Source organism: Terrapene carolina, unplaced genomic scaffold (genome assembly GCF_002925995.2).
Source record: "Terrapene carolina triunguis isolate 2854851 unplaced genomic scaffold, T_m_triunguis-2.0 Scaffold88, whole genome shotgun sequence".
Classification (NCBI taxonomy): Eukaryota; Metazoa; Chordata; order Testudines; family Emydidae; genus Terrapene; species Terrapene triunguis.
The window spans coordinates 32,521,575-32,546,241 of record NW_020664439.1 but is presented as its reverse complement, the minus strand read 5'-3'; the positions used below and the strand labels follow the sequence as shown (position 1 = coordinate 32,546,241).

The following is a 24,667-nucleotide window of genomic DNA, read 5'->3' as shown; positions in this document are numbered from 1 at the left end:
CAGTTGCAGGCATCCAGCCGCAGTAAGCCCACGTGTAGCAGAATTGCATTGGAACAAGCTGTCAGCACCTCCGAAGCAACTGGAGGGCCCAGAGTTGGCCAGTGTAACTTGAAAGTGGATAGGACCATCCAGTGGGAGGTTGGGGCCAGGACACCTGAGATGCATTGATTCAATCAGTAGAGTTGGGGCTGCTATTTAAAGTTGCCCTCCTGTTAGGGAGATCAGTGGCACTATTACTTGCCCTCTGACAGGGTTAATCATCATCTGGTGCAGCTGCACACGAGAGGAGTGCAAATGTCACACCCATGTATCTGTGACCCAAACTGTTCCCTCCAGCTCCGTGGATAGAGAGCACAGCAGCAGATCTCTGTGGCGGGAAACATGCAAGATGTAGGTAATCATGGGAGTCAGCATAGCAGCTGCTGAAGGGGCAGGCCGAGCATAGGAGGAAATGGCTGGGTGATGGACAGTCTTCTGTGGATATGTCCCATTCTATAGTCACGGCAATTTCTTTCCTATTTATAGCTGACTGCCACAATACCAACGTAGGCACTTTTTGCCTCCACACTGTGGAATTATCCTATTGACCAAAATTTTCCAGTGCCATTGGCTTATTGAGAAGCCCTTGATCCTGTCAGGGAACTGGAGGGGCAGAGTAGGAAAGCTGGGAAGCAGTATGGAACTATATTGTTTTCATGACAATGGCCATGACCTCTAGTGATTTCCCTGAGATCTGCATGGATCTGGAGGGATCTGTGGGCTTGGGTGTGTTTTGGGGAGTCTTTAGTTCTGAAAGGAGACAAAGAACTTTCCTATATCCTCTGAGATTTCCTTTGTAGGAGACACCACGGCACTCAGTATGCCTTGAATACTGTTTTTTCTATGTATTACCACAGTTGAGCCTATGCCATGCTCCATGCAGAGCCATTTATATATTATAGAGCCTAAGGGCTCCTTTTAAAATTCAGTTTAAAAGTAGTCTCTAATAAACAAAATGGAAGTAGCTGCATGTTGTAAGGAAGTCCAAATCTTCAGTGTTGGAAACAGAGAACAGAACACAATTCTTGTTAATTATATACAATATTATGTTTCAAGTTTGAGTTTGGCACAAATGAGGTTCATGTTTTTCTGATGAAAAATGGTGTATCATTTGCAGCAGAACAATGAAAAGGTGAATCTGGTTATCCATCAGCTTTAGGGATGATCTGCATGGAAAGGATCATGTGTGGTGGGACATGGTGGCCATGAAAGCAATTAGAGATGAAGGGAGGATCAGGAAATTTTGTAGAGAGAGTGATTAGGGTATTGCTTTTGAGAAACAGCTGCTTTGTTTTTTAGAATTCCATCATAGTGCCTAAAACATAGTGTGTGTCATAAATTTTGTACCAGCCTGTGTAATTTAGAATGATTGTTTTTTAAAATGTCCTTCCTCTTATTAGGTTTGGCCAGATTTTCCCAACGTAGTTGTTAATGAATCGCTAGACTGGGACACTCAAGTGAAGGTAAGTGTATTGCATTGCATTGCTACAATGAAATGTTTTGATTGCTTACTGACATCTATTGGCAAAAACAGAAGGGGTATCGAGTTCTTCAAAAAAAGTAGCAAAGCAGTTATCAAATGTAATCTATTTTAACAGGTGAGGTAGAGACATAGAAAATGGGTAGCCAAATCTACTATAGCATCTAAGAAAAAAAAGACAATCTGGAGCCTTTTACAAGCCCCGCAACAATTTTTCTTGTTCTAATGACAATCTTTGTCATGTATTGTAAAAGGGATTCATGTTGTGTCACTTTATTTCTTGTTTCTTTATACTTCATTGGAAAAAATAAGTCTTTGCCTAGCAAATCTTCATGCAGTTCATAAAATTCAGTGCCCTGATGTGATGTTTGTTTCATTTAAATATTTTATAAAGCTTATCCTACCCCAGGGATCGGCAACCTTTCAGAAGTGGTGTGCCGAGTCTTCATTTATTCACTCTAATTTAAGGTTTTGCGTGCCAGTAATACATTTTAACATTTTTAGAAGGTCTCTTTCTATAAGTCTATAATACATAACTAAACTATTGTTGTATGTAAAGTAAATAAGGTTTTTAAAATGTTTAAGAAGCTTCATTTAAAATTAAATTAAAATGTAGAGCCCCCCCCCCAGACCGGTGGCCAGGACCCGGGCAGTGGTGAGTGCCACTGAAAATCAGCTCACGTGCCGCCTTCAGCACACATCCATAGGTTGCCTACCCCTGTCCTACCCCATCATGTGCTTAAGGCTCAACTCTGTAACAACACCCTTAGTTGACTTCAGTAGGAGTTCAGGGCAAATAACTCCTTGCAGGTTTTGAAACCATGCAAAATTAAGATCTATACTCAGTTAAGTGTAAAATAGTGAACTAGTCAAAATATTAAAATTAATATGATAAACATATATAATTGAAAAGCTCAGACCAAGTATTTGCTATGAAATCTCCCATTTATATGGCTAGATTATAATCCTTTGTTGTCCTCACATTCATTGAGCACATCATCTTTTTCCCTATTCAAGAATAGTCTCACTGACGTTAAGTTTTGCCTCTCTAGGCAAATTATCTCTCTGGGCCCCAAGTAACTAGTATGATCAGACACAATCTGATAAAAAGTGTGTGTTATCTAGGGGTTAGAGCAGAGGGTAAGAACCTGATTTTCATTTACATTAAGTCTAGTTATGCCATTCTATTTTAGGGGGTTTATACTACTGCCCATCTCCATAATATCTGAGCCACTGGTGCTCATTTAGGCTCTGGCAACGTAAAGGGGCTTAAAGTGAGTGTACATTTCTGATCTAAGGCTAGAGCATTGTAAAGAGGTCTTTGTGTAAATGCAAATCAGACTCTAAGAGTCAGAACTGTTAGGTTAGTTTCCGGGCTCTGCACAGATTTGGAGTGTTGTTTGTCACAATTCACTCTGCCTTTCTGTGCCTCAGTTTACGCATTTAGAAATTCCAGAAGGGGTTAAAAATGGAATAATGATCCACATTTATTTTTAAAGAAAAACCTAAAATGCACATTGACATATAACCCTTCTTATTTTTTTATGTTCCTATTATAGCTCAAAAGTAACCAAACTAGGGAAATGCAGACTAGGTGAAATTATTATCAAGTGGGGTGCACAACCAGTTGAAAGACAGTGTTCAAAGAGTAGTTATAAATGGTTTGCTGTCAAACTGGGGAGCCATATCTAGTGGGGTCCCACAGGGATCAGTCCTGGGTCTGGTACGATTCAATATTTCCATTAATGACTTGGATAATGGAGTGGAGAATGTGCTCATAAAATTTGCAGATGACACCAAGCTGGGAGGGGTTGCAAGCACTTTGTGTTAAGAATTACAGAAAATGGCGTTATAGTTAGAACTGTACAAACCATTACCTAGGAAATCAGAAACCATGCAAAATTTGCATGGTTGGAAATCCAGTTATTCCATCTCAATAATCTGTATCTTTCTCTCTATGTTGTCTGTTACTTTTACAGCTATACAGAGCTTATGCAGCTTTCCCAGATTTCTTCCGCAACACCACAGTTCAGTGGTGGCAAAGAGAAATAAGAGAATACCACACTAACCCAAATCAACCAGAGAAAAGTGTGAAGTTTGATGGCTTGTGGATTGTAAGTGTATATATTTTTTTCTGTTTTATAGTTACGTTTTTTGTTTACCTTTGGTTTTAATAATTATAGGAAAATCCTGCTGAAGTAAAAAAGTATTTTAAATGACTGAAACTGTTTTTTAGCGTTTGTAGGAGTTGGTTCTAAGTCTTGAAGAATGTGGAGATGTGCCTGACACTCAAAGTTCAGAGCCAGTTCTGGATCAAAACTTCCTGAAGTTTGGCCTGTCCAGATTCAGCGTTTAGGGTTTGCGCATTATAGAGATAGGTGCCAAGCACAATGTTTATACTGCAAGTCTACACTCCCTCCAATTTGGTGGGACTCATGTCCATGGTTTTAGTTTGGACCCATTGAAAAATAACATGTTGTCTTGATATAGCTGTAGCAGATTAGCTCTATAACCTCAGTGGCAGAGCCCAAATTACCATGGAAACCTGCATGTTAATCCCACCTGCAAATTCAGTGGGTTCACTTACTTGCTGCTGTGTGTTAAGGACAGTGGGGTTGGAGAGACCTCCTCAGTTTGTGATGGATCTCACAAGCTCCATTACAATGTTCTCTCATGCCAGGGTCTGGAGTGGTTGTTGCATGCTGCATATTTTGCTCTGATATGCAGTAGAATGATCACCTCACACAATTATGAAGGTTACACTCTCCCTCAGCATAAGAAATTAAAAATATGAAAGTTTATCTGACTGACTTTTCCCATAATAACTTGTGATTCAAAGAATTCTGTGTTAAATCCAACCATGCTTAACTCCTTTTTACATCCCATTCCTCTCAGAAAGTAAGCATGGAGAAGTTGTTCAGTTGAATTTATTAGGAATATGTTACTGATGGTCAAAAATTAGCTGTTTTGTTAATACAACATTTTCTGCTGAAGAGCAGGTCCTAATTCTTTTATTATTGATATATTTTAATTTCATTACCTAAATAACATTATCTCGATCCTCCCTCCTCTTCCCCCCCCCCCATTTAAATATCACTTTTAGGATGATTTTTCTTGTAAATTCTTGTCCACAGCACAAGTCTCCCAAACAGTTTGCTACAACTGCCATCTCTGCTGGACAACTGCAGAACGATGCTAGATGGAGTGTTTTGTTTGTTTCTAAAATGGAATAGACATGCAATAGCTGTGGGAGATATCTAATGTTAATATATTGTTGTCTCAAAGAAGAGAAATACCTAGCCATCCAGTAAAATGTTTGGTATCTTTCAATAAAGCCACCCTTCTTGTATTATTTTAACCAGTGGACAACATAATGTACCAACCAAGGCCACACAAACTAGTACACATTTTGAAGCTCAGAGATGAATAACTTATCTATCTATGTACAAAATTAGCCTTTTCAGTTAATATATAAGAGTTTGTTTAAAAATTAGTCCAATACCTTCAATAATTACCATGGGCCACATCTCAAGGATCCCATCACAGAATTTATTATTTCCCTGGAGACTTTCTAGCTATACCTGTATCAATGCTTTCATTTCTAGGAAGCAGGATATTAAGGAAGTTTCCCAGCAGAGACTCAGTTTCTTTTTCAGCTGACCCTCTGAAAAAGAAACATTTAGGCTGTGATTTCTCAAAATACGTAAGAGGAAGGTAGTAATGGTGGTAATGGCCACCCAACTCCATTAGAGTCCTTTAAAAATCACAGCCTTAACTCGTAAGGGCTAGGTTCATCTTGGCTCTATACCAGTTTCTGCTGGCATAACCCTTCCACAAGATCCTGACAGTCTCACTGGGGAACATGCCACAAAGAAATGTGACTGTAATCTCTGCTCTGCCAGAGTCATGCAGAAGGGGGAACACATACCAAAAAGTATGCATTACTTGATAAGAAGAGAGATGTCTGTGTTTGGAGGATGCATTGATCCACTGTATCTGATCATCAATCTCTGCAGGCAGCACTCCTGTGTATTCCCAGTGATAAACTATTGCACCAGTTCTGGAAAGCACTTATTTGAATTTAAGCCCTTTCTCACAATAGCTGAGTGGTTAAGGCACTCACCTGAGATGTGGGAGACCCATGTTTATTTCATCTGTGTCTGATGGGGAACAGGGATTTGAACCCTCAGCTCCTATGTCTCAGAGGAGGAGCCCTAACCACTGGACTGTGGGTTAGGTTTGCTCAAGCTTTCCTGTTGAAACTGTTCCACAGTATATAAATAATGAAATAGGCATTGGGCCAGAGAAAGAGTCACTCTCACTTTATAGCCAGGCCTCTGGTTAGGTCATTGATCTGGAAGGTGGGAGACCCCAGTTCAAACCTCTGTTCCAGTGACTAAGAAGGAGCTTCCCAAAAGTGTCTGTGAGTTCAGAGGATCTGCCCTGGAGGAAACTATTCTGTCAGTATCTTCGTAGCTGGGTTTGTCAGTAGATCCATTGTAACCTTGCATTTTCAGGGGGTTATAAATTGATCATAAACAAACTGTTGCAAGCTAGAGCCTTGCATATTAGATCTCAGTCAGGTGCATTGTTTTTCCTTTCCATTTCTTTTTTTACAAATATAAATTTTGATCACTATCATGTCAAGAAAATGTAAATTGGCTGAAACGCTAATGTTAAAAAATGCAACTGTAAATGCTCTTGAAGGAGTTTTATTATGCATCACTTTGCAAAATAACATTTAATATGTTGCATCATTGAAACAAACAAAATTCATTTGAAAATGTTTATTTTTTCTTTACGTTTTTAGGACATGAATGAACCAGCAAGCTTTGTTCATGGATCAGTCGAAGGCTGTAGAAACACAGATCTAAACAATCCTCCCTATATGCCCGGTAAGTATAGTAACTATCTTGTACTTCCGTAGTGACTCTGGTTATTGTATCATTCACTTAGACTTCATCTGGACCCAAAATTGTCAAACTCCGATGCCTTATTTAGCAGCTAAATAAAAGGGGCTTGATTTTTTTCAGAGATTCTGTGCATACACAACTCCTGATTGCAGTGAGGAGCTGTGCTTGCTCAGGAATTCTGAAAATAAAACCACTTTTAGTTAGGTGCCTACATAACATGGGTTTAGAGGCCTAAATCTAGGGATGTTTGAAAAAATGGCTCCAAGTATTTTACCCAAATTAGCTGTAGATTACTTTGTTTCTTCACATGAACAATGCAGTTCAGTTTCAAGTATTTAGAAAATATTTTCCCTACCTCCTACCTTTAGCAATAGATTTGATTTAAACAATTCAGTTTAAAAATCACAGAGCCTGGCTTGGGGAGAAAACAGAATTCATAATCAAATAAAATTTTTCTTCATTCCACAGTTTAGAGACTTCAGGGCCATAGCTTTTACACTATTGGCTGAGTTTGTGCTAGAGCCATTATAAAATATGGGACTTTAGCAGAGAATACCTTAACAAGTAGTTATCCAGGAGGATATTTTCAAAGGCACAAAAAGGTAGTTAGGTGCCCAACTTCCTTTGAAAGTCCTTTGTGCTGTTGAAAATTTTCCTCCGAATGTTCTACTCATGTAGACTTCTCTCATGTGCTTACTTCTTCGTTCACTTCTTCCATACCCAGTTTCTCAATATTAATTTGTGTAGTTGACCCTAGCTTAATACTTACAGATATTTTTCCATTATTCAGGTTATATTGATGATGTGGAGAGATGCTTCTAAAGATCTGCAGCATCCTCTGAGTTAAGAGATCCTGTTCATACAGGCTGAGAACAGCATCTCCAGTGAGATTATTATAGTAATTTTGTAGTTCCAAATTAGTATACAGGATTATTGGGAACAGCCAGTATTCAAAATCTAAATTGTCAGAAAATTTAGAATGGTGTTCTTACGAAAAACAAAGCAAAACAAAACTAAACAAAAGCCCACTGCACACAGGCAGTTAAATATGGTAAACGATTTGGTATGATTTAACGATACAGATATTTAAACTTCCTTCTCATTAGATTTGGAATCACGGTCACTTGGATTGAGTCACAAAACCTTATGCATGGAAAGTGAGCAGATCCTGCCAGATGGAACCCCTGTTAGACACTATGATGTGCATAATCTCTATGGATGGTCACAAGTAAAACCTACCTATGAGTAAGTTGTTTTCTTTCTCTCTCCTCTTGAGAAGCTAGTCTCTTTGTTCTACAATAATTCAGGCACCTCTTTACTGACAGGAATACTTGGAAACAGTTAGCAACTGGAACATTTTAAAAATACAACAAAGTATAAACACCATCTCTGTAAAGTTTACAAACTTCTAATATTTTGTTAGCCACGTTTTCAAGGGCATATGCTCAGTCCTGTCTATATGTACTCAATAACTTTTGAAAGCGAGATCCAATCAATTCCAAAATTTCAAGGAACATTCTAGGCATCAGTGAGAAATACCTATCAATTCCGGGGAAATTGAAAAACCAAAAGAGGGAAAATGCAGGGCACATGGAGCCTCTTTCCTCTGTTTATCAGAGCCACAGCTTCAAGCACCTCTGCAAGGGTCTGTAGACCAAAGAACTGGTTGATGACACCCATTAATGCCTTCCAGCCCCTATCTCATCTCTGCCTATCCTCCCAGTAGAGATTAACTTGTTGACACCCTGAAAGAGTTCTCTCCCAGACAGAATGAAGACAAATAATTGTGTGAGGGGAAGGGGTTTTGTGGGGGGGGTGAAATGCAGGTATGTACACATGGTCTAGAGAGGGAGAATAGGGGGCCCTGGTGTCGTGTGGTGGGAAAATAGGGAGAAGGAGGGAATGGTGGGTTCATGCAAAGCCCATGCCATGTGACAGGCGATAATGGGAGAATAGGGGCACACAGCCTTGGACATGGGGGATTGAGCAAGCCTGGTATGGGGAGAAAGGGAGAATAGGGGCACATGCAGAGCTGCAGGCTCTGGAGGACTCTGGTGGAAAGGGGTAGTGAGGGAACACAGAGCCCCTGCCATAGAGGGAGGGAATGGGGGACTCAGAGCCCCTGGCATGAGGGAGGGAGCAGAGGGAGTTGCAGGGACTCCCTTCAATAGAGAGGGATGGGAAGAAGTACATAGGGCTTGTCTACACTACCGCGGTAGTTCGACGGCTGGCAATCGAACTTCCGGGTTCGATTTATCGCGTCTGGTGTGGACGCGATAATTCGAACCAGGAAGTGCTCGCCGTCGACTGCGGTACTCCACGTCAGCGAGAGGAGTACCGCGGAGTCGACGGGGGAGCCTGCCTGCCCTGTGTGGACCGCGTCTGAACCGCGGTAAATTCGAACTAAGGTATGTCGACTTCAGCTACGTTATTCACGTAGCTGAAGTTGCGTACCTTAGATCGAATTGGGGTGTTAGTGTAGACCAGGCCCTAGAGAGCTTGTGGGGAGACATGGAGTGAAGCAAGGAGCCCCTAACGTGTGCAATGAACTTGGTCTACAGAAGCTATGAAGCATGTGACTCTCTGTTTTCTTTTTACTTTGACTTGGGCAAAATGTGCTTCAAATTCAAAATGTGTCCAGCTATCTATATCGGTGACCCACCTTATCATATTTAATTGATACTCTGTTTTGTCTGCTCCTCTTTGTTCCTGACATGAAAGATGAATTGTTTCAAATATAAAAGGAGCATGACTGTTTGGTGGTGTTGAGTTTAGCAGTAACCTGGAGACTTCTATGGCTTTAGTTGTGTCACCAGCGTAATATTATGAGCTCAGTCTTCACAGCCACAGTGATGTTCTGACTTACTCTGGCTGGAAAGGGTTCCACTGTGTTTCAGCCCTGTCTTTAATATAGCCGTTGCCACACTGAAATACTCTCTTCCCACCCCAGCTCTGCCCTGACACATAACTTGCATGTTTTCTTTTGTGTCCGGGAGGGACTGGCCCACAGGAGGGGATGGCATAAAGCTACTATGGCAGCTTTGCCAGGAGAAACTTCAGTTGTGCAACGCAACCGTAAATTTTACCTAGCTGGTGCCTCTTTATAAGGGCATCCTCAGTGTGGCAACCTTGGCAAAGGGAAAGAGGGTGCCCATAAGCCTGGCTATCCCCAGCTGCTGTAACAGCCTTTTGGGGGCTGTTGGCAGCCAGTGTAAATTAGATCATTCCTGCTTTAATTTTAAAGTTGGGACCAGCATAGTGTTTGAAGGGGTGTAGGATCAGGGTATTGTAAATGTGAGTTAAAGCCACTTTTGCATTCCTTACTCCCACACTGGGCTGACTTTGGTATCCGCGGGAATATTAGCAGTTGAAGGTAGCTCTGTAAGGGAAGAGTGGGGAAATACCTAACAAATCACTGCTTGCATTCTGCATCCATTTTCAAGTCAACCCCATGCATGTACTGAGGATGAAGAATTCACATCCATATGACTGATTCTCTCACCACAAAAAGAAACAGTCTAATGTGTAATGAAGCTTGCTTTGTTTTGTATTTCTCTCTTCATAGTTTCCTTTATAGTTTTTCTCATATCTTTCTGTTTCACACATCACACTTCTGAAGTTTCTTGCTTGGCAGTATGCTTTTCATCTAACATGAGGTTTACACAAAGGGCAGACTGAAAGGATCCAGAAACAGCTTGTAAGAGCACAGTTAATTGGAGTCAGAAGCTGGAAAATGTAACACATTTTTTAATGCAAGTACCATACATGTCAAGGACAAATGGACTAGGTTTATGTATTTGTCTCATGACAGTGTTTGCCTAGTGCTAATAGTTGAGAAAAGAGAAAAAAGCTGTAGGCTTTCAAGAAGTTGGGATCTCTTTCCTCTGAGCAGAATTTCAAGTGACACTGTTGTTGCTGACTTGCACTGTGTATTGGAAGAAAATAGTGTTCAGCCAAAGCAGGGATTTAAATAGAAAACCAAAACAAACCTCTTTCAGTATCTTATGTTTCTATGATCACCTGTGCCTTTAAACAAAATCTAGTCCTTTACCCCATACTGTACTTTTCTATTGCTGGGTGTTACATCAATGGAAACAATCTTACAAGTGTGTGTATGTGTGTAGGTACTGCGTGAAAGCTGTTTACTGCTGGAAGACGTAGCTGAGAGATTAGGAACACGGTAAAGTAGCTTTGTATTTCAATATGCATAATGCATAACAGGAAGTTGAAAACAAAAGATCAGATATCATTCATAAAAATAGGTACGTACACAAGGTTTACAGCGTCTACGCTCTGGTCTATACTAGAAAAATTACCTGTATTCCCTACATCCAGATCACTCGAGTCAGTGACCAATAACTTTAGGTCTCTATTTTTTCTCCTGGCCATTTGACAGGTTGACTTCTTTCCTAGAGTTTTTTTTAAAAAGCATCCAGTCATACCCATTTTCTTGGACAAACCTCTCTATTGCCTTTGTGTTCTCTTTTTAATTCTGTCCAGTCCATGACAGACCTTCTCTGAAGTAACTGGAGGTTTTCCAGCAGAAACCAAGACCTCCTCAAAAATCTCTCTGAGAGATATGGATTTGCTATCTCCCTATCTTAGTCAGCCTCTCACAGCAAAGTTGATGACTCACTAGACCTCTCCGTAGTAAGGTGGGGATGGTGCTATTCTTTCTTTTCTCTGCAGTGACCATACCTGAGAGACCCTGTCTCCCTGAAAAAGTTTTCTCTCCTGTCAGGTGACCTCTGAAAGGTCATCAGGAAGAGGAAGAAGTACTTTCTCTACCTGAGGGAAAGGTGCAACCAGAGCACTGCCCCTGCTCTTAGCTATAGAAGGAACCAGCTGCACCCCTAGCTTCCTCCCTATCATCCACTCACTCCTGAAACTCCTCAGACTCTCCTTCCCTTCCACCAACTCCACAACCTCCTTACCTAGGTCTTGTGTCCTGATAGACACATCTCATCTGTAAAATGGGAACAACAGCACTACTTTACCTCACAGATATGTTGTGAGAATAAATACATTAAAGATTATGAGGCATTCAGCTACTACCATGATGAAGGTCATATGAGTACCTATATAGATGGATGGTACTCTGCCACCCACTCACAGAGGTCCATATATATCCTTCCCTGCAACAGAGGGGTGTTTTAATGGAAAAGGAGAATCAGTCCTCCATATTGCTAGGCTAGGCTACAGAGTCTTCAGGCATGGAATTATATGGTTACTTGAGAACCTCAGCATTCATTTAAAAACAAATAAGTTTATAGCACTTATGGTTGCAGAGAACATATGAAATCATTAAGACTAAAAAAAGGCAAAAGCTCAAATTTATTATTTTTTGTAGATATTGGGATTTTAAAATAATTATTACGTCTTTACAAAATATTTTTTTTAAGTGCAAGCTTTAGTCTAGCCTTGCAAGAACAGCTAAATGGAAGATGATAGCAAGATTTTCTGTCTGTTTGTTGTAGCTCTAACTACTCTCTCTCTCTCTCTCACGGCCAACACAGTTTGTCCAACCAGGGGTTGCGTGTCACTAGTAATACCTACAAGAATGCCCAGCTCTTGCCTAGCCAGCTTTGAGTAGAGAACAGTAAGGAGAAGGGGGTGACAAGATGGCTGCCATAGGGCCTTGTGTAATTCATAGTCAGTGGGTATGTCTACACTGCAACATTCCCTTCCCCAACCCCGTGGGAGTGAGTCTCAAAGCCTGGGTTCCAGCCCAAACAGGAATGTCTACACTTGCTATTTTCAGCCCCATAGTGTGAGCCCAAGTCAATTGACCCAGACTCTGAGATTCACTGCTGTGGGTTTTTTTCTGCAGTGTAGACATACCTGGTGTATGTGGTGATCTCCTCTGTGCATAATCTACAGAGGACATGGTCTGTTAGAACCTTCTGCTAGTGAGCTTGGCTCTTTATCTCAAGCTGTAGAGACTTCTGCTTTTTATTTCAGGAGATCCCTGATTCAGTCTCTGATATTGACCAAGAAGGCAGCTGTCATATTTGCTAAGAGGGAATTAAAGAGGTCAGGAGCTATAGGAGGAAATAGCTGGGGACTCAAAGGAGACAAACTGAGGAAGGGACAGTGGCAGAATGGGAGACTCTAGGTGGCAGGAGCCTGTGATCCTCTTGGAGAGGTTTGCAGATCACTCTTTTTCAATTTGTGTCAGTCCTTCCACACTTTGGTAAGTCGTATTCACTGAAATGTGAGACAGTGAGGCTGTTACGAGTGTATGTACTTTAGCGTGCCAGTATTTTACTAATAGCTGATATATATCAATATTGTCACTAGCACACGTGAAGATGGGAACTGAACTCATTTGGACTGACAAAAATGAGGCCTGATGGTAAAAGGTTTAAGAGCCACTGATGCATTCTACTTGTTGGACTCTTGATTGGTTTTATTCACTCATATTTTATTGCTCAGTTACTATGATGATTGCACCAGATAGATAATGCTGACTGTCCTTTTCTTTTGCTTGCACCAACCACTTAATCGAGATAGGGTGCCCATGAGTATGTCTTACCAAAGAGGATTTTGCTCTGATAATTGGAATCTGAAGCAGCAAAATTGTTTTGTGTCCTTCAGAATCTTTTTTTCAATTGCTGAATTTAATTCTTCAACAGAAACTCAGTGTCTTGGTTTGAGTCCAGCAGTTTCACAATCACCCTCTCCAAGCAGATGCAATTTTCAAGTCACATTTTAAAAAAGAGTTTACCCAAGTCTGATATTACAGAAGATTATTTTCTCACCTACCTGGCCAAAATTAGTTGTACACAGATTCTAATGACTTAATCCATATAATTTTTATGTTGTGCAACCTTAATCGCTGCCTGGCTTTAGCAGAGAAGATGGTCATGTTGCTATTTCTAATATAGTTTAATTTAGATGGCATCAAATGTTTTCTTGTCCCAACACATTCAGACACAACATGCTGCATTTTCAACTGATATATCTATTATGAGACAGCTACCCAAGGCCATCTTGGGACAGTGCTCTGCATTTAAACAAGATCAGTCAATCATAAAAGCGCACACTCTGCTGCTCATTTACAAGACAGAACTATCCTCAGCATTTTGATCAGCTGTTAAGAGCAGTAATTACCCAACAATAACCTAAGTAATTAAAGTAATTAAAATATGAAATACCTTTTGCTTCCAGGTATAGCTATGATGGACTGCTTTAATTATAGCACTGATATTGTTTTGATCTTATGGTATATATCAGGCTACGGTATGTGAATTTGTTATTTTAAATGCAGGGCACTGTATATGCATTCTTGAATTAACATCCTTAACAAAAAATAAGAAATAATATTAAACAGGGAAATTAGTGAACTTTTTATGTAAATGATATGCATAAGCCTTTCTCATTAACAATTTATTTTCTCAGTTCCAAGGCGAACTTTATTATATGTTAATTCCTTACTGAGTAATATTCTATCCTATTTTAGATAATGTCTGATCTAATGATAATATATCTAGGTTGTTTCATTTCCAATTCAATGAGCAAGCAAAGAACAGCATTTTTCTATGGGCCTTAATGACCTTAAAGCCCTTGGTAACTTTGATATTACCATAACGAAAGAAAATATCAAGGCCACTTGAATTTTTGACTGAGTGGATGTTATATTTGGTAGTATGCCAGTGCATCACTGTCAATCAAGGCACTCGCAGAATTGCTGACAGGACAGTAAGGAATTTCTGATTCTTTTACTGTCAGCCAAATCAAAGTAAAATTTGGAAATTGTCTGTAGACGATAACTTAACACTGATGGGAATATTATCATTGCTTCTGAGTATTAAGGATAAAATTAAATCTAGTGATTTCCCCCCCTGTTTTTAAAAGCTTCACCTGAACAGCAGAAATGACTAAGATAAATGATAGTTTATTCAAACACTTCTTATACTTGAAAATATGGTCAAAACCTCTATTTAAAAATCTTAAATGTTCCAAATTTATCTTCTATGCCAGCATTAAGATGGTGTAATATCATAATTAAAGAAGTTCCATAGTAGTACACATGGGAGCAATCAGAGTCAAGAAATAATGATGCAAAGTACAATTTTCTTATCAGGAGGTGCAATATAGCTTACGTATATGAACCTAATGAATGATGTTTTCTGGCCATCATTCTGGAATGGCTTCAAGTTAGACTATATTATACAGCATCTGCACAATCCAGGGGCAAAATTCTAACATTTTCTCAAAGAAAGAATGGGACAGGGGATTGGAGCTATTTCCTGAGCATTTTGCCAGCACAGATCAGACACAGACAGGAGGACTAGGGAGGAGAGGATGCTTATTGCTGTTTCAGAAATTGAGAACATTTCCTCCCACAGGACCATCTGCTTGACCCCACCAGGTGCACAGATGTATCAGGGCCCTGGCTATCCATGACCCCTTGATATTCTAGTTGTCTCTACTCTTTCCCTAATGCTAAGGAAATGCTAGCTGCAGCATTCTTTCCTGGTCTTGTGTGATACAAGATGGGAAGGTAAAGCAGAGATGATCTTGGTGCCTTTCATACTCCATATGGCAGCAAGAAACTTCAGGATAACAAAAGCATTTCAGCAAAATGATCCTCTAAAACATATAGGCAATCAGTAATTATTTACACTAGTGTACTGTTTGGCGGTACTTTTTCAATAGTACTTCCGTAAAATGTAAGAACAAAAGTACTAACAATCACAGCCCCCCTGTTTTAAAGATACTATCTTAAAAATAGGTTCTTTTTATTTGCCTTCTGGTTTTTAAACCTTTGTGGTACACTCGGGTCACATTTTTTTAAGATTTTCTCTGCAACCACAAGGGCTAAACATTTACTTTATTTTTTTAACAAAAGCAGAGATTCTCAAGTAAGCACTTGTTTGTCAGAATTGGGTCTTTAAGTAAAATATCAAATATTGTGAGACTGACAGTAAAATCACAAGAGTTGGCAACCTGGGTACAAATACTTATTGAATGGAGCAGCAATACTGAAGTTCATTTTATCAAAAGATAAGAAAGCTGGGGCTAGAAAATCATATTCTCTGGATACCTGAGTTGTGCATTTTTAGTCACTAAGCAATAATTCCTAATATGTTACTGGTTCATGGAAGAATCTGCCGGCACATTGAGGGATTAGAAAAATAAGAGCATTATGTATATATGTATATCACCTTTTTATTCTGAAAAACCCAATGCTCTACACCAATGAAATCCATTCACATTTGCTATGGAAAGGTGTAAGATTAATTGGTATACAGAACAGTGCACAAAACTTGGGGGGCAACAGAGACAAAGGGCTTACCCTGATGGAAGTGCCATTGGCTTATCAATGTCTGCGAAGAGCAGTCAAGATCTCTTTCTTTAAACTCACATCTAAAAGTCCTGCATAAACTGTAAATTGCATGGAACTCAGTTTCTCTCTCTCTCACATTCATATAAATGGCTGAGCTGGCCCTTCGAGAAAGTTTAGGTATTTCAAACCTGAGTCTTAGACCCCCTAAGTCATCACCCAAAAAGGCTCTAACTCTCGAAAAAAAACCTGAGGACAAGTGTGCCTGCCCTCCACTTCACCATTGCCTCTATCCAAACTGTAACTGTTCTATGGGTAAACAAGAGACCTTAATCTCCATTCAGCAGTACTCTCTAGGCAATGGCCTCCAAAATGGAGTTTCCATTTATGATTTTGTAGCGCTCAAATTGCAACTTTTGTTTTTTGTAGTTCATAGATTCTAAGGCCAGAAGGAACTGTTGTGATCATCTAGTCTGACCTACAGTATAGCACAGGAGATAGAGCTTCTCAAAAATAATTCCTGGAGCAGATGTTTTAGGGTGTCTACACTACCCGCCAGATCAGCGGGCAGCGATCGATCCAGCGGGGGTCGATTTATCGTGTCTAGTCTAGACGTGATAAATCAACCCCCAAGCTCTTTCCTGTCGACTCCTGTACTCCACTGCCGTGAGAGGCGCAGGCAGAGTCGACGGGGGAGCGGCAGCGGGTGACCCACCACAGGGAAGACACCGCGGTGAGTAGGTCTAAATATGTCGACTTCAGCTACGTTATTCACGTAGCTGAAGTTGCGTAACTTAGATCAACAGCCCCTCCCACCTCCCCCAGTGTAGACCAGGCCTTAGAAAAAACATCCAGTCTTGATTTAAATATTGTCAGTGATAGAGAGTCCACCACAACCCTTGATAAACTGTATCAATGGTTAATTACTCTCACCATTACAAATTTGCGCCTTATTTCCCATCTGAATTTGTTAAACTTCAACTTCTAGCCATTGGATCATGTTACACCTTTCTTTGCTAGATTGAATAGCCCATTATTACATATATGTTCCCCATTTAGGTACTTATAGATTATAGTGAAGTTACCCCTTCTCTTTGTTAAGCTAAATTGATTGAGTTCCTTGACTATCACTATAAGGCAAGTTTTCTAATCCTTTAATCTTTCTTGTGGCTCTTCTCTGAACCCTCTTATCACTATCTTTTTTGAACGGTGAACCCCAGATCTGGACACAGTATTCCAGGAGTGGTCACACCAGTGCCAAATACAGAGGTAAAACAGCCTCTTTACTCCTACTTGAGATTCCCTTGTTTATGCATCCCAGGATTGCATTTGTTCTTTTGGCCGCAGCCTCATATTGGGCGCTCGTGTTCAGCTGATTATCCACCACAGCCCCAAATCTTTTTCAGAGTTAATGCTTCCCAGGATACAGTTCCCCGTTGTTTAAGTATGTCCTACATTCTTTGTTCCTAGATGTATACATTTATATTTAGCTGTATTAAATATATGTGGTTTGCTTGCGCTCAGTCTACCAAGTAATCTAGATCACTCTGAATCAGCGATCTTTTCTCATCATTATTTACTACTTCCCTAATTTTTGTGTCCGCTGCAAACTTTTCCCAGGTCATTGATAAAAATGTTAAAATAGTGTAGAATCAAGAAATGATTCCTGCAGGACTTCACTGGAAATAGACTTGCTTGATGACGATTCCCAATCGACAGTTACATTTTGAGACCCATCAATTTGCCAGTTTTTAATCCATTTAATGTGTGCTATGTTAATTTTATATTTGTTCTAGTTTTTTAATCAAAATGTTATGCAGTACCAAGTTAAATGCCTTACAGAAGTCTAAGGGTATGTCTACACCCAGCCGCTAGTTCGGCGGCTGGCAATCGAAGTTCTGGGTTCGATTTATCGCGTCTTGTCTGGACGCGATAAGTCGAACCAGGAAGTGCTCGCCGTCGACTGCGGTACTCCAGCTAGACGAGAGGAGTACCGCGGAGTCGACGAGGGAGCCTGCCTGCCGCGTGTGGACCGAGGTAAGTTCGAACTAAGGTACTTCGAACTTCAGCTACGTTATTCACGTAGCTGAAGTTGCGTACCTTAGTTCGATTTGGGGGTTTAGTGTAGACCAAGCCTAAGACTATTATGTTAACACTGTTACTTTTATCAACCAAACTTGTAATCTCATCAAAAAAAGATATTACGTTGGTTTGACAGGATCTATTTTCAAAAAACCCATGTTGGTTTGCATTAATTACATTACCCTCATTTAGTTCTTCATTAATCAAGATCTGTATCAGCCACTACATTATCTTACCTGGGACTGATGTCATTACCCAAGTCATCATGTCTACCCTTCTTAAATATTAGCACAACATTCGCTTTCTTCCAGGCTTCTGGAACTTTCCCACTGCTCCAAGGCTTATTACAAATCAGCAATAATGGTCCAATGAAGTCCTCAGACATCTCTTTTTAAACTCTTGAATGCAAGTGATCTGGACCTGCTGATTTAAAACTACCTAATTTTAGTAGCTTCTGTTTAACGTCCTCTAGAGATACTAGTGGACTGGAAAGAGTGTTATCATCACCATACGATGACACTATATCATCTGTGTTTTCACCAAATATAGAACAGATATATTATTGGATATTTCTGCCTTTTCTGCATTACTATTGATAATTCTACCATGTCCATCTAGTAATGACCAATACCACTGTCGGTTATTTTTGTTCCTAATATATTTAAAATACTCCCTATTGTCCTTAGCTTTGATGGCTATAAATTTGTCCTTGTGTCCATTGGCGTTCCTTATCAGTTTTCTACAGTTTCTAACTTCTGATTTATATTCATTATTATCAGCTTCCCCTTTCTTCCATTTATTATGTATTTCTGTGTTTTAGTCTATTTTTTTTTTTACAACTGTTTTCACTTCACCTCCATTTTTTAAAACTAGCACAGCCTTATTCCTCAGGTGTGGGATTGTGGCTTTTTAAGCATCTAGTAAGGTGGTCTTAGTGATTCCCAATTATCATTTACATTTTTCTGATGAAATTCTTCCCCCCCAGCTGATTTGACTCACATTTTTTCCCCAGCTTTCTGAAAATGGCACATTAAAGCACCAAGTAGATATAGTAGTAGTCTGGACTTTATTCTGCTTGCACATGATAAATGTGATCAAGTCATGATCACTTGTACCTAAGCTACCATTAACTAGATCAGCCAAGGAGCAAATTCAGAAATCACAACATCCACATAGTTGCATAACCTCAACACGAACACCAGCTTTTTACATTACTTGACCTCCCTAACCTGTTTTGAGAATGTTTAGATAGTGTGTTAGGGTACGTCTATACTTACCTCCGGGTCCAGCGGTAAGCAATCTATCTTCTGGGATCGATCCCGGAAGTGCTTGCCGTCGACACCGGTACTCCTGCTCCGCGAGAGGAGTACGCGGAGTCGACGGGGGAGCCTGCCTGCCGCGTGTGAACCCGTGGTAAGTTCGAACTAAGATAGTTCGACTTCAGCTACGTGAATAACGTAGCTGAAGTTGCATATCTTAGTTCGAAGTGGGGGGTTAGTGTGGACCAGCCCTTTGTCTCTTGGCTGCCCTTTATTCCCTCCATGTTGATTTACTGCAATCCTCTATTAACTAGACTTTCAGGCAGACTTAATAAACAAAGTCTTTAAAAGTAAAATGTAGCAGCCAGTCATAGACTTTCAGATTAAATTAGATTTTTGTTACATCACATATAACTGATGTTCAGGTGTGTATCAGGGTCAATCTTGCAAGGTACTGAGGACTCTCAACCTAATCCAGCAAGGCAGTTAAGCACACACTTAACTTTACACGTTTGTAGTCCCATAAAGACACTTTTCTTGACATATACTTTCTTTATGTTTACAGCACTATGTGCAATTTCCAAGTCACTCTACAAATAGAGTAATACAAGCAGAGTATGAAAGTGTTTGATAATACATGACAAAGAAGTAGAAGATACTAGAAAACTTACTGTTTATCTTGGAAGAAATAATTACAATGCATTAGTCTAGTTTAATTACTATGGTAATTTAAGTGACTTGTGTGTTTTCACTGTAATTATAATGTCACTAAAGCTGTAAATCCTGCAGAAGAAAAAAAAATAAATAGTGCCTTATTGAAGCAGCTGTTCAGGCTATTATTGTGAAGATAGCATTAGAAAGCAATGTGATTTCATCAGTGTAGCTTTTAAACTAGTACTTTATTATTATTTTTGTATAATGATTCACAGTATGTGTTCACAATGTTGCATAGGATCATAGAAATTGTCCAAGGAGGTCAGACCCGTGACCCATCTACTCTGCTATCAGAACAGAGGCTAATATCTGAGACTTCAGAGGAATACTCAAAATGGACATTATGCAATAACCAACCCGTAGGGGAAATTTCTTCCTAACCTTGTCAGCTAGTAATTGGTTTGCCCTAATGCATCTGTGTTTAACACTGCAGCTGCTTGGACTCTGTGATATCTTGTGGCAATGGGCATAGGTTTTTAGTGCATTGAGAGGAAGGGGGCATGATTGGACAGGCTGCCTCTGCTGAGCAAGATGCAGGTACCCTCTTAACAGCCCAGGCTGGGCAGGGTCACCTCAGCCCACCTCTCCCAGCTGGAAAGGAGGCAGACAAGACTGGAAAAACTGCTTCCAGGGGCTAGCAGCCCTCCTTGCCCATCTGAATGAGGGGAGTTGTCTTTCAGTTTCCTTAATGAGTGATTTTGTCAAAAGCGTATTGAAAATCTAAATATTTTATATTTACCAATTCTCTTTTATCCATTTTAAACCCCATCCCTGCCCCCAAAGAATTTTAGTAGAGTAGATTGCAGTGGCACAAGACTTTCTTTTACAGAAGTTTAGCCCCTTTTCAGTCTGAGTGGGTATTTCAGGGCCCTGGGTATATTCCAGTTGGAAGTGAAAATTGATGGAGGCTGGTATTCTCTTTGATGCAATCTTGTTTATTTTAAAAGTATGTATGAAGTTCTGCTTCTCCGAACACAGGAGGAAAAGAGCAGTTTCTTAGCATACAGCCTCAAGACTCTTTAGCCAACAAACCCAAAAGCTATCACTAGCTTTTCCAGGGTCACATTGTGCTCACAGGCTACTTCTTGGCTTTCTTGCATTTTGCCTCTGTCTCTCTGTTCTTGTCTGTTGTCAGTTTCTGTGTTTTCTCTCACCCACCTCCACACCTCACCCAGTGGAGCCCCTGCCCGTGGTGCAAGTTTCTAAGGGTACGTCTACACTACCCACCGGATCGGCAGGTGGGGATTGATTTATCACGTCTAGTGTAGACACGATAAATCGATTTCCGATCCCTCTGCCATCGACTCCAGTACTCCACCGCGTCTAGAGGCGGAAGCGGAGTCGACGGGGCAGCGGCAGCAGTTGACCCCGCGTCGTGAGGACGCGAGGTAAGTTGACCTAAGATGCATCGACTTCAGCTACACTATTCTCGTAGCTGAAGTTGCGTATCTTAGGTCGATCCCCCCCCTCCCCCCCCAGTGTAGACCAGGCCTAAGTAGATGCTAATAGGCTTTGTTTTAGGTGTAACAGGTTAACTGTCTCTCACAGCTGTCTTAAATAAAGGGTCTGTGCACAGTGCACACATCAGTTTGAACAAGGTTTTAACTCAATCCATAACGAGGTTTCACCCAGCTCTTGTCCTGATGTCACATTTGTCTGTGTATGTTTTCAAAGTTGTCTTTAATTATTGTTTCCAGTTTGCCTAATACTAGGTCACTGATATGTATTTCTGCAGTGACCGTGCATCACCTCATGCATTCAATTTTACAGATATTCACAAGTTTTTCTTCCCTCCAATTCTCCTGAATTCTAGCTGGTTTTAGTGTGAAATTCTATATTCTAGCATCCTCTCTTTTGGCATTTACGTTTCTGACTATACCTCAGCTTTATTTGCACTTGATTTTCAGTTTTTAAATTTGTACAAGTACATCAGTCTGAACCATAGTATATTCCAGGGCAAAGGTGAATCCTTATAACTTCTGAAAACATTATTTTAATCTGGTGCTTATACTTATTAATAATACCAGTAACTACACGGTTTTAATTTAAATATCAAAATATAAGAAAATATTTTTATTTTCAAAGGAAACCTTATGTAAGGTTTTTTTACTAGAACCGTTTCTTCCACGTCTAATTTACTATTCTTTGTATTTTCATTGTTAGTGCTTTACAGAGCACCATTAATGAACGTGGAATTGTTGTCACCCGTTCAACGTATCCCTCTAGTGGAAAATGGGCTGGACACTGGCTTGGCGATAACACCGCAGCTTGGGATCAACTTTATAAATCTATAATTGGTATGTGGAAGCAATAGGATTTACAGTCAATTGATCCTATGCAGTAACTTCCTTCTGGACATGTTTGTCTTTTACTTGCTTTTACTAGGCTTAAATCAGAAGAAATTTAATTGTAGGCAATACAGACTGCTCAGTTTAGCAATCAGCATTCGTGTTTTAATTGCTTGTTTTTTAACCTTCTCTTCATGGCTGCTAAGCAACTCTTTAGAATTGTTGTGCTTACAAAATAGACATTGGGCTTGATCCTGGGGGTTGTTGAATGCTCTCAACTCCCACTGAAGTCAACTTCCCTTTCACCCACAAAATGCTTACCCATTACTTTTAGCTTTTCCCTGTTAGCCCTGGCCCTAGCGATTCTTTCTCTCTCTCCCCCTCCCCGCCCAGCTGCCTTTCTCTGCTCCTGCAGAGCCAGCTGCCAGCATATCCTGCAGGGGGAAGAAGAACAATATATTAGAGAAACTACAGAAATATATTTATTTTCATTCCTTTCTGCTAAATGAATGCTGCTGCAGGTGGCTATTAGAATATCAAAGAAAATAGCAATCAATAAAGTCACCTTACTTTTCTTGCAGGTATGATGGAATTCAGCCTTTTTGGAATATCCTATGTAAGTTAGTGTTGTTACTATACATTTAAAACATCATTACCTAAGTGCAATAATCTACAGCATTCAAATTTATTCTTTTTTAATCTTTCAGACTGGAGCAGACATTTGTGGCTTCTTCAATGATGCAGAGTATTACATGTGTGTCCGTTGGATGCAGCTGGGAGCATTTTACCCATTTTCCAGAAATCATAATACCATAGGCACAAAGGTGGGTCATAGATTATTTTTATTATTTACTATACATCAGTAATGTGCTTGGGCCCACATAAGATATGAAGAGCCCCAAACTTGAAGAGTTCACAATCTAAAGAAAACAGATACAAAGTAGAGAGGGCACACAGTGAAAAGAATGTTTGTTTTTAAATGATGTTGTCATTATTAACTCACTTATCAGAGGATAAAAAATTCTAGCTAATGTTAGTATTCCTAATGCCTGAGTTATGTAGGATGTCAGACTACACGATCACAGTAGTCCCTTTTGGCCTTGGAATCTTGATCACAGATTCCATGTTATTCTCCAATATGACCCCTTGTCCCACTTTTGGTTCCTGTCAAGTCCTGTGACCATTCATTACGCTGTTTTGGGTGTGGTTTGCATCAAGATTCAACTAGGAAAAATTAAGTCTATTTGAACACAAACCTTTTGGAAAATCATGTTTTGCAGACTGGTTCTGACCCAAAATATTTGTGACCTAGCTTTCAACTAATCTTGGAAGATTTTGTGCCTCAGTTAATTTAGTTCTCGTTTTCTCCCTCCCGGTGTTGACCCATCAAAACCTAGTGACTCAGGCAACCAGTACATTGGTATTTAATGTTAGCTACACTGAGACATTGCTGTGAGGATACAGAAAGACAGACTCTTAATTTACACATAGGGTGAGCAGATAGCAAGTGTGAAAAATTGGGACGGGGGTGGGGAGTAATAGGTGCCTATATAAAACAAAGCCCCAAATATTGGGCCTGCCCTATAAAATCAGGACATCTGGTCACCCTACTTTACACATGAAACTTGTTTCATTATGACTGATATAGAGTAATGTAAATGGCAATCTCATGTGTCAGCTGGGGCTACTGTGCTCATAGAGTGATTGAACCCCAGGGCTGCTATATGGTGTTTACACTGCCACCTTTCATGGGCCATTTGCCAAGAAAAGAGAGCTTTAAACTGTCCTGGGTCCCCTGGGTGGTGCCTGGGCAGTGCTGCACAGTGGATGTGTCCATCCTGGCTCCCTAGTCATGCTCTAATTTACTGCATCTGTGGGAGCCCTGTGTGCGTGGCATCACTGCCCCCTCCATGCAGGTTTTACACCATTAAAGGGCCTGCATCCTAATTTATGACAATGAAACCAGCATATTCTAGAACTGAAGCAAGCTCAGACATTTTTTTACTTACATGCCTTTTTAAAAAGAAATCTGCACCTACAATGCTCAAGTAAAGTTTTTGTTTTGTTTGTTTTTTTCCTCTCTAGAGTACACTTAATGCAGTAAGAATGACCTTCTTGTTCTCCTCCCCAATAGTTCACAATTAGAGGACAAATCAGAAAATGGAATAGTTTAATAAGATTGTAGAGAGTGTGTGCAAATTTATTCTACTTTGCATATTCTGCCTCCATCCGCTACTGTTATTAAAGAATAAAAAACAAAATAATTGTCTAACTGTAGACTGTATTAGCTAAGGAATGTATTGTTGAAAGCTGTAAAACAAGATAAGTGGGAAAACAAAAAATAGAAACAGTACTTATGTTCTAGTTAGAGCTTCAGGTCTAGCAGAGTCGAGCTATTTATATGGCATATATCTAATGGATTAAAGTCTCCTTTTTAAAAACAGTGTGCTTTATCTTGCAGCAGCACACCTTTCAATAGGCCTTTTTAAAGCCTTTAAAAATGCAGATTCAGGGTTATCATGTTGCTTCCATTCTTACCCAATTTGCCAAGGTATTGTTCAGTACATTTAATAAAGATTGAAAGTGCTCCCTGACATCACTCA

At 40.0% G+C, this 24,667-nt stretch overlaps 1 protein-coding gene across 1 annotated transcript in view; it reads left to right on the top strand.

The window, feature by feature from the left end:
- Positions 1-24,667, top strand: part of SI (sucrase-isomaltase) — a 158,895-nt gene that overhangs the window by 84,947 nt on the left and 49,281 nt on the right. The window contains exons 33-39 of the mRNA XM_029911098.1: positions 1,440-1,502; positions 3,499-3,633; positions 6,330-6,414; positions 7,539-7,677; positions 21,940-22,073; positions 22,646-22,680; positions 22,772-22,888. Coding sequence (XP_029766958.1) covers positions 1,440-1,502; positions 3,499-3,633; positions 6,330-6,414; positions 7,539-7,677; positions 21,940-22,073; positions 22,646-22,680; positions 22,772-22,888 — 708 coding nt within the window. The remainder of the gene's footprint in view (positions 1-1,439; positions 1,503-3,498; positions 3,634-6,329; positions 6,415-7,538; positions 7,678-21,939; positions 22,074-22,645; positions 22,681-22,771; positions 22,889-24,667) is intronic.